Below are 11,253 nucleotides of genomic sequence, written 5' to 3' on the forward strand. Positions count from 1 at the left end.
CTTGTGTAGTTGATGCTGTTCTGATTCTCTTTACATCTTTCTCTCCATTATCTTCCTAATATTCAATTATATCCTTCTTTATCATGTATTATTATCCTTTATAGAAGATACTTATATGTACACTTAATGGAATTATCTTTCTCATTAATGACATTTTTATGAACATGTGTAATATTTATGGAAGTCTTCAAAACTGCCCTTGGTTTAAATCATGTACCATTTTGAATAAAAATTATTATAGGATTTAGCTGTATTTAATTAATGTGTACATATCAAATGTTCTTTTTTGAACCATTGAGGGTTTCCTGATGCAGTGCTCTGGAAAATGATATGAGTGATAGTTCTGTCCACCTTAGGTTGCCCTTTATAAGCATTTGGCCAGGTGGCCTTGGAGGGAGCAATTTATGTTTTTAATTAATTGAATATGAGGTCTCATTTGGACTGTTAAAAGGAGCACTTTTGTTCCTTTTACTTTTCCTTACCTTCTTAAGTAAAAGAGTTCTATAAATGAAAAAGCAGACCCCAAGTAACCTAGTGATATGAATAATTATGCTTAAGACTTTTTCAATGTTGTCTGGCACTCAGGTGGTTGTGGTAACATTCTGTTGTTCCCTGTGTGTGCATTATCCTTCTCCCTCTTTTTCTGCAGAATAGTTTGTATATAAACGTGGTGGTAAGAACATCCACTTTAAAGTCATGTCCCTTTATCCATCACAATTTGCCTTTTGGCTCTTTGTCAGCATGGGACTGTGGTTGCCAGACCCAACACCACTGCACTGGTCCAGTTCTGTTCTACCATCACACAGTTAATTTCAATTTTGTAGGATGTGTTGCTTCCCAGAACAGTTCCTAATGTTTTTATTAAATCCTATGCCTTCAGAAAGTTGATTTCTTCTAAGTAACGATCTTATCACAGGTAATACTTACAAAATAAGGATTGAGAATATGTTCTAATGGCAGTGCATCTTTCACTGCGATGTGGTTTTATTGCTAGATTGAAGTTGATTGTATTAAATATAGGTTTTCAATTCAACTGACAAGAGATTGGCTTTATTTTTTTTTTGTTGTTGTAGCTGGGCAAATTCTCTGTTACTTGCTTATTACCTACTTAACTAGTAAAAGAAAGGGAAAAAATAGTTTGTAACTTGGAAGATGGGCATTTGACATCACACTGTGTTACTGACCAGTGTTTGTTTTAGTCACTCTGACAACTAGAATTATTACCACTTTTCTAGACATCAGAGAACGAAATGCCATTCTGTATTTAGTTAACTCAGTGATAAAGATCTTAGACTTCTGAAACATTTTATTTCAGGGAGATCTAAATTGTATATGTTAATAGATTTTACTTTAAGCTTTGTTGTCTGTTCTATCTGGCAAACCTTGCAGAGATCTTACATCTTCCAACCAGAAATGCTCTCTGATCAAATGTAGCTTTGTGAGGATGGTTTTGTCCATAGGGCATCATAGTGAGATGCCTCGTGTTTTAGGCCTTAAGTCTCTAAAGTTACAGATCCATTCTGAGGCAAAATCCTGCCTAATTTTTACTGCATTTTATCTGTACTGTGAATGTGTTTATGCTCTTGCGTATTTCTTCATCAATTGAAACATCCATAAAGCTGGCAGTTTGTGAAGCACAGATTTCTGTCAGACCATGGAAACTTCCAAGTAAAAAGTGACAAGTAGATATTACTGTTTAAATCAGTCCCTCATTAGTATTTCGTATACAGCAGTTCCAAAGAAAGAGTTATTTTTATTCTTAAAATAATGAAACCATCAAATCAATATTTTAGAATTAAATAGAACCAAGTATTTACTTCTTAATTTTATAAAAGATACTTGTGCAAGGTGTCTGAGGTAATTATTGTTTGATCTTTATGATAGGTTTTTTTTTTCCATCACTCAATTTTGTCTGATTTTTGGCCAAATGTTTGTCTTTTTTCCCCCTTCATGGTTGCTATTAAATAGGGAGATTTTACATACTGGGCTAGGAAATGATTAAATAATTTTATAATTGTATTGGTTCTAGAATATATAATTAGCATATTCTGGTGCATTGTGACTTGATTCGATCCACAGAATAGCTAAGTCCTTGTAGTACTAAGTCTTGCTTTAAATGGGATTCTGTCATTATCTAAGAAAGAGATTTGAAAAGGAACTGATGGTGGAGAAAGAAGAAACCAGATTGGACTTAGAGTCGACTTCATAAAACTTTTTAAAGATTCCTTCAGTTATCTGCTTTCCTCTTATACATGATAGGTAATTTTCCTTGATGGTCAGCCATATGTTCTTGAGAGTAGTCCCTGATTTTGTAGTATTATAGTGAAGTCATAGAGGGATAACAACTTTCCCCCAATTAATCTTTTTAAATATTTATTTTTGAGAGAGAGTGCAAACAAAGGGGCAGAGAAAGTGGGAGACAGAAGATCTGAAGCGGGCTCTGTGTGGATAGCAGACAGCCTGATGTGGGCCTCAAACTCATGAACTTCGAGATCATGACCTGAGCCAAAGTTGGATGCTTAACCAACTGAACCACCCAGACGCCCCAAATTATTATTATTTAAAAAAAATTTGTTTTAACGTTTATTCATTTTTGAGAGCCAGAGAGACAGAATGCGAGCAGGGGAGGAGCAGAGAGAGAGAGGAAGACACAGAATCCAAAGCAGGCTCCAGGCTCTGAGCTGTCAGCACAGAGCCCGATGCGGGGCTCAAACCCACAAACCATGAGATCATGACCTGAGCTGAAGTTGGACACTTAACCAACTGAGCCATCCAGGTGCCCCCAAATTATTTTTTTAATATTAAGAATAAATTAGGATTTTGCTAGCTATTATATATTATACAGGATACAGCTATCCATGATAATAATGGATCTAGGCAATTCCCTTTCTTAATTACAAAAAGAAAGAATATCTATACAGTGGAACACACTGTGGAGCCTACCTTAACCAAGAGTCACAATACCAGCGATGGGACAAAGTGACATCATGTGGCTTCTGTTATGATGCACTGAGACAGACAGAATTAACTGTGCAGTTTTCCTGTTGAAAAATGTTTAACCTGAACCTGATCAAGAGGAAAAAATCAGACAAATCCAAATTGAGGGATATTCTCCCATGCAACAGGCCTGGATGCTTCAAAAATCTCGGTGTCAAAAACTATCCTGCCCTCTTCAACAAAAAGTTCTGGGGAGTACTTCTAGAGAAAAGGAGACCAGAGAGAAATGACAAGATAGTGATTTAAAGGATATGCTGGGACAATTCAGGAAATTTTAATATTAAATAATATATTGTGTATCATTATATACTCATGTTATATGTTACATTTCCTGAATGTGATAATTATGTGCATGTAGGAAAGCACAGAACAAGAACCTTGTTCTGATTTAGGAGTCAAGGGTCACAATGTCTGTAAAACAACACACAGTGATAGAGCAAGAGTGTGAAAGAGCACACACCAGTATGCGAAATGTTGATAATCAGGGAAACTAAAAATAAATTAGAGCTTAACAGTTCATATTAGAGACTTTGCCTTCTGTCCCTCCCTCCAAAAATGTGTTGTAATTTATGGTAATTGCTTCTTCACCTGCCTTTTAAGCCTGCTAATAGAATAGAGGCATCCTTTTAGAATACCCATAGAATTATTTCTTCTTTGCATAATAACACAAGTGATACTGTAGTATTGCTTTTACAGTAATAGTATAACCTGACATAAAATTTTAGAGGTGAAAAGCTTAGGTCTTGAAGTTTGAATTGGAGCTTTCTGAGAAAGTGGTATTTGATTGAGGAAACTAAGACCAGGTAAATAATTCTGGTCCTTTATTTCCTTTTAGATCACATAAAGCAATTAATTTAACTCAGCTAGATCCTTCTATTTTTTTTAATGTGGTAATTAGGGATGACCATGTGCAGAAGCAAAGCAGAAGCCGCAAACAGATACGGTACAACACCAATGTTCTGTACATGTTCTTATAGAGTGAAATCACAGTGCTCGATAATGCAGAAGTGACTTTTAAACAAAATTTGGTTTTGGTGTTTTCAGAAAATTTTTTGAAAATATTTATCCCGTTAAGTTTGTGTGTACATATATCTAAATTACTTTGTTTCTTTCTTAGAGGAGTGAATGTCGTTCCTTTTCTAGAACTCATTGGGTTACCTGACAGTGTAGTAAACATTCTGAAAAATTCCCAGAGTGGAAATGCCCTAACAGCATATGCCTTGTTTAAGGTAAGTACAGTTGTAAATCAGTTGCTCTTTACACTTAACCAATGACCTGCTCAGTTCCTCATAAAACTCCATATTAGTTCTTTTGTAACTTAAAATACCAAATTTCATGTATGTCTAATGGCTACAGTTTAAAATGTTTTTTAAGTTTCAAAATTTTAAGTATGGGGCGCCTGGGTGGCTCAGTCAGTTGAGTGTCTGACCGGCTCAGGTCATGATCTCACAGTTCACGAGTTCAAGCCCTGCGTCAGGCTCTGTGCTGACAGCTCAGAGTCTGGAGCCTGCTTCCGATTCTGTGTCTACCTCTCTCTCTGCTCTTCTCCTGCTCACATGCTGTCTGTCTCTCTCAAAAATAAATAAAGATTAAAAAAATTTTTTTTTAATTAAAAATAAAAATTTTAAGTATAAATAAAATGATGGTTTAGGAAGAAGTGCCTTGAAAATAGGTAGATCATTCCTAACCTGTTGTGATCACACAAATGTGAAACAAATTTCCAGAAGTCATCTTTTTGACATTTCTCCCACTTACAGTATATTAATTTTCCTTATTCAGAGATCCACATGCCACCTGACTTTTAGTGATATTTAGCATTTATTTTTACAGTTTATAATAGTTCTTCTTAATAAGTAAAATAATAAAGTTTAGTTCAAATTGTTTTATGGGATAAACCTTAGACTTAGTAGCATTACCTATATTTAATTTTAGAAGTTTACAGTTTTTAATACCTGTTCTCTGGATTTGAGACAATGACATCTTTATAAACAGAGTTTCTATATCTATTGGTCTTTATTTTAGAAAAGGAGATTCATTGTGAATTGTGGAAATTAGCCATATTAATCTAATTTTTCTCAGTTGACAGTTAAGAAGTTCTGTATGTCTTCATTCTAAGAAAGAAAACAAGTAGAAAACATTTGGAAGCTAGATGTTACTTTAATTCTGTTGTATAAAAATGCTTAGAATTATGGTTTTATAGTAGTATAAGTATCATTGTTTTGTTCTGTCATCTTCATTAAAATCCTCTGAAATCTTGGGAGATTTCCTTTTTTATTGTAATTTTGACCAGAGGTTTAACATTTAATTGCTGAGTTTTTCAACATTGAAACTTATTAAATTCATAAATTATCAAGTTTCTAGTTATAATGGGTATGATTATCATTTCCTTAATTATAATAGCTCCTTATCCTGTGCTCCCATATTATGTGTGTTCATATCCTGGTCTAGTGTTAGGGTTTTTTTGTTTTTGTTTTTTTAATGTTTGGTTTCTCTATTTGATTTTAAGAGCCTAGAATGGGAATTCAGAGTCATTTCTTCTTTCTCTTTGTTTTCGCTATGCCTGGTATTGTGCTTTGTCGGCACATTAGTGCTCAGTACATGTTTGTAGGTTGGGATTTGAAACATGAACTTGTACGTGTAGTTAGGTTAGTATCAGCAGTGTTTCTTCCCTCTCACTGTCCCTCTGAGGTGGGAAATGTGCAGGGGATTCTCCTGGGTATTTTCTGTAACCCACAGTTTCTCAGGTGGAGTAACAAAGACTGAGATTTATTGCTTCAATAAAGCAAAGCCCCAAAAAGAGGTGTGGCAAAGAGGAGAAAAACAACCTGTGTGTGACCTTCTGGTACTGACTGTGACACACTTGTCAGCCCGCTAGCACTGTCCTGAAAATGCACCTTTGTTTGAATTGACAAAAATTTTTTGAGCCCCTACTGTGTGCCAAGTGCCATTCTAGGTACTGGGAATAACTAATTCGATAAAATGGCACAAAGTACATGCCTTCATGGAACTTACATTCTAATAGTGGGAGGCAGTTAAGCAAAGAAAGTAAAGTTCACACACACACACACACACACACACACACACACACACGCACACACACACAGTGTTTAGATGATGGTAAATGCTCAGAAGAGAGAACAAACCAGCAAGAGAGGATGTGTTTGTTTTTGGGGTTTGTTTCTGGTTTTTGGTTTTGTTTTTGTTTTTTTCAGAGGGATGGTTGCCAGAAGGTGAGGGAGTAATCAGGCAGCTGTATGGGAGAAGAGCATTCAAGGAGGAGAAAGCCAAGTGCAAAGTCCTGAGGCTGCAGGATACCTTGCGTATTTGAGGGAACAGGGAGGAAGCCAGTGTGGCTGGGATGAGTGAACAGTAGAGAGGCAACAGAGGCCTTACAGGCCACTCTGGCTTTTACTCAGAGGAGATGGAAAGTCACTGGGCAATTTTGAGCATCTGACTTGTGTTTTAACAAAATCATTTTGGCTGCTGTATTGTCTGTATATATAGCAGGGCAAGTGCAGAAGCCCAGAGACCTAGCAAAGGAGGGTTTATTGCAGTGGTGTGTGTAAGAGCTGATAGAGGCTAGGACCCAGGTGGTAGCAGGAGAGGCACTAAGTAGTAGGTGGATTCTAGATATGTTTTGAAGGTGGAGCTGATGGAATTTTTTAATGGTTGAATGTAAATTATGCAAGAGAAAGGAGTCGAAACTGTCTTATAGATGTTTGGCTTGAGCAACTTAAGAATAGAGTTGCCATTTCCTGAGATGCAGACAGCTTTAAGAGGAGCAGGTTTGGGGTGGGACCATTGAACATCATGAGATCAGTTTTGAATAAATGATATTTTGAGATCCTATTAGATGTGCAGGCAGAAATGAGTAGGAGGTTGTATATACTGGAATTTAGGGAAAAGGCTCGGTCTGGAAATCTAAGAATCATTAATGTATAGATGGCACTACAGACATGAAACTGGAAAAGACTGCCAAGGGAGTGAGCGAGGCAGAGAAAAGGAGTGCAGGGACTGAATGCTGCCCCATAGTGCTCAGAGGTAGGCAACGGGAGGAGGAATGGACAGGTAGGACTGGAAAGTGGCAGCCTCTGAAGCTGAAGGAAACCAGGGAAGTGAGGGCTTGGCAGCCAGGTGAGGGCATGCTCCAAGGAGTAGATGGGGGCAGGGGGCTATCTCCATTGCCTCTAATGGTTCACAGGCCTCTACAGTGACTATGATGAGAGGTGGAGGGTGAACGCTTGGTTAGAGTAAGTTCAAGAGAGAATGAAGAGGGAAGTTGGAGGTAGAGAACAGAGGTGGCTCCTTCAAAGAGTTTTGGTACTGAATTTTGACACGGAAGCCTCAGAATGTGATATAGACTCTCTCCACTTTTGTGTTGCTCTTTGACCAGTTTGTCTGCTTTTTAGCTTTAGTCCTTAAATCTCTGGTCAGAGTTAAACCTGTGTGTGTCTGCAACATATGTACCAACTACTTTTTTTGGCTTCCTGGAAGTTCCCAGTTGGGATTCCAGACCCAGGGTGGGTTGTAATGAGAAAGTAGCATAAGGCCTGGAAAAGTCAAAGGGATTTGGAAGTGAAACTAAACTAAATTCAGTAAAGAATAAACATTTGGCTCATGTTTGCCTCTCGCCCATTTGAAGTAGTTTGGTTCTGGTTTAGTTCTAGATACACAGTCTATAGATTGGCAGGGTTTTTAAGGAACAGAAGCATTTGCATGTTTGTTGTTCGTAGTGATCCTGAGCCATCTTCCTCATATCCCAATGAGCATGTCCCCATGTTCACTAGCACATGGTTATAGGCCCCAGTGCTTCTATTGTAAATACTCTGTAGTCCTTGGGGCGCCTGGGTGGCTCAGTTGGTTAAGTGTCTGACTTTGACTCAGGTCATGGTCTTGTGGTTCGTTCGCTTGAGCCTTGTGTCAGGCTCTGTGCTGACAGCTCAGAGCCTGGAGCCTGCTTCAGACTCTGTGTTTCCCTCCCTCTCTGCCCCTTACCTGCTCATACTCTATCAAAAATTAAAAAAATAAACATTAAAAAAAATATTCTGTAATCTTTGGGTCAGTGCCTAAGTGACAGATATTTGTGAAATGCATTTACAGAAGAAGCATCCCTTGTTAGGAGGGTAAACCATGTGGGCTGTAACTATGTTGGCCTGATCAAGCAATAAAGTTATTTATGCTGTTTGGCTATTAGTAAGAATTTTAATTTCAAATTGTTTTTGCTTAAGACGATAATCATGATTGGCTGTTGATCTGCCTGTGTTTTCTCCTCAGATCGCAACACCTGCCCGATATACCGTGACTTTGGGAGGAACCTCCTTTACTGTGAAGTATTTGCGTAGTCGGGGCTACATGTCAACACCACCTCCTGTTAAGGAGTATCTGCAGGACAGGATGGAAGAGACCAAGGAGCTTCTCACAGAGAAAATGGAAGAAACAAAGGATAGACTCACTGAAAAATTACAGGAAACCAAAGAAAAAGTTTCTTTTAAGAAAAAAGTGGAATAGGGTGCCTTATATAACAAGTGACAGACAATTTCTGCACTTTAACCCTTTGGAGACTGCGCAAAGATACATGTTCCTGATTATTTTTTTGATTAGCTACCAAAATATACCAGTTCTCTGAGGGTTAAAGACCTAAGATACCTTTTTAAGGTTAAATATTACTAGAAAAATCAGTGTTCTTTTGGGGAAAAAAAAAATGAACCCAGGTTAGAATGAACATCAATACCATTAAGCAGTGGTTAATATCTCATAAGTCAGATCTCTTTTTCAGGGTCTTAAGAATCATATTTGCTTTGTGTTTTGTTGCAACTATAATATATGCAATTGGGGCAGTTGACTCCTTGAATACCTGATGTGGCCCTAGACAGGATGTTAACACTGGGTTTTCATCTTTATGTTATACATTGAGCTTTTAACTATATTCATTTCTCAATGTGGAGACAAAACTATTATCAAAACTGCTAGTGAATAAGAGGATGTTTAGTGTTTCTGTAAAAACAGTATATAACAGTTACACACCAGTTAAAATATACACTTTATATGAAGGAAGTTGAATAAAAATGGAGTCATACATGTGTAAATAGGATGTATTGGTTATATGTAAATGAAAAATTGAACCTTTGAAAATGATTTTTACCTGAAGCTTGTCATAATCAAAATTTTTAAAACAAATATATATGGCCATATACATACCTAGAGCATAAATCTCTACTGTGAGTCATTTGTGTTCTCTCTCAACTAATCTTTCAGAGGAAAAGTGAAAATAATACTACCTTAAGTTTATTGTTGAAATCAAATATTCTTAAGCCATGACTCAAGTTTGTGGTTCTCAAGCAGATACAGGTGTGGGAGGAAGGAAAGTGCCATTAGGTTGTCCCAGAGCTGAGTCACTCCCCCTGCCACGTGGCAGGCCTTTGTCTCCACAGGCCAACACTCTCTCTGTGTCTTTGTTTCAGAGTTCATGTTCATTTCATTGTGGAGTAAATTTTTAAATTGCTTTTAAACTGCTTTTTCCCTTTTAGTGAAATATCCTTTTTTCCTTATATTGAAATATGCTTGAGCATTTTACTTGAAAATTGTTTTAATAGCAAAGCTATCATTAAATTAATCTGTTTGGAATGAAATTCAGCCATTGTCAGGAGAGTTGCCCTGATTGAGTGCGTTTGAGGATGTGTGTGTCTGTTTCCTTTTGCTCTAACTGCTTTTACTTAAACTCTAACCCTTGAGTTGATATTCAGAACCTCTTTCTAGACCATCATTGTTTTGAGTGATATGATAAGGCAAGAGAATATCAAAGGGATTACAAGAAACAATCCTGTGCGGATCACTGCTATGGGGCAGGATTTATGTATTAAATATTTAGTTTGGCCAAATTTGGAGAATAAGTTAAAGGAAAAAAGGCTTACATATGATACATCTAATCATTGTATTGGAACATTTTGTAAGTTAATATGCTGTGTTTAGAATCTTTCCTTTTTTGTGGGGGAGGCAGGGTGGAGCAGCGAGGGGGCCACTGTTGCGTTACCACACACACTTTTATTCAGGCAGAACAGTTTGGTCTCCTGATACACAATGGAACCCATGATTTCAGATTGACAGCACATATTCAAATCTAAACACAGTTTACATGTTTTAGCTTGCTAATTAATCATATTTTGAAGATATTAAATGCTATTAACAAATTTCTTATTTTTTTTTAACCACTTGAGACTATGCCTTGTTTTAAAATCTTATATGAAACTTTTCTAAAACAAATTACTTTTATTTTTCACATTGCACAGGGCATATTTTCCAATAGGGGTAAATTTGGGATTCTTAGAAGTCAATAATCCTGAGACTAAGATTTGCTTTTCCTGACTATCCACTTTTTGTTCAATCCATTTGAATTTTGTTGCCCTCCAGTTTCATTATTGTGTTTATCCAGTTATAGAAAGTGAGATACTGATGAGTACTTTGAAATTGTTTAGTAAAATATTATATGAAATATGAGTTTTTTTGTCATTATTTATCATCAGGAATATTTGTATCCTATCAAATGCTGTTGCTACTATATTGCTAACCTAGTCTTTAAGGGAAGCTACAAATAGCTTAAAAGGAGATACTTGTAAATGTTTTGAATATTAATAGCACGCTAACAGAATATAGTAATGTGCATCAAGTTAAATAAATTACCGAGATATATATGTGTATATATATATATATATATATATATGTATATATATATATATATACACACATACACACACACATATATGTGTATGTGTGTGTGTACATACACAGTAAATGTATACAGTTTGCTATATATAGTAAACTCCATTTCATTTACAGTCAACTTTGTACTTTGGATTAATTTGCCCCTACTTTCTGTGAGCAGTGAGGCAGAGCAGCACCCCAAGTCTGATATGCATATCTGTCTTTAAGATATGTTGACAGGATAAAGAGGGAGCTATGACTGAGATTTAACTTACATACTTTATATATAAAGTGGATGAAAAGGGTTTGCTCAGCAAATTAACAAAGGACATGAAAAATAGGTCAGGCAAGAGACTTAGTTTTTTCAAGAATAATAGCAAAACCAGCCTTTTAAAGTACCAAAAATATCTTTTACTGAAACAACCTTTTGCATACAACAGTGTACTATTTAGATTTCAACGAAGTAGAGAAAGAATGCATACATTGAGATTACCTTTCTCCCAGTAGTGAATGTAATAAAATTATGCCTTCAAATGTAATCTTTGGTTTATTTTTTTG

The 11,253-nt window shown here is 36.4% G+C and overlaps 1 protein-coding gene across 4 annotated transcripts in view; it reads left to right on the forward strand.

The window, feature by feature from the left end:
- The window catches only part of MIMS1 (mitochondrial inner membrane scaffold 1), a 28,983-nt gene extending 18,492 nt beyond the window's left edge, over positions 1-10,491 (forward strand). For all 4 annotated transcript variants that reach the window (XM_060613142.3, XM_060613140.3, XM_060613141.3 and 1 more), the window contains 2 exons: positions 4,115-4,226; positions 8,272-10,491. In XM_060613142.3, the coding sequence (XP_060469125.1) occupies positions 4,115-4,226; positions 8,272-8,505 (346 nt within the window). In that variant the 3' untranslated portion in view covers positions 8,506-10,491. The remainder of the gene's footprint in view (positions 1-4,114; positions 4,227-8,271) is intronic.
- Positions 10,492-11,253: the final 762 nt, after the last annotated feature.

The sequence above is a fragment of the Panthera onca genome, chromosome D3, assembly GCF_046562875.1.
Source record: "Panthera onca isolate mPanOnc1 chromosome D3, mPanOnc1 haplotype 2, whole genome shotgun sequence".
Classification (NCBI taxonomy): domain Eukaryota; kingdom Metazoa; phylum Chordata; class Mammalia; order Carnivora; family Felidae; genus Panthera; species Panthera onca.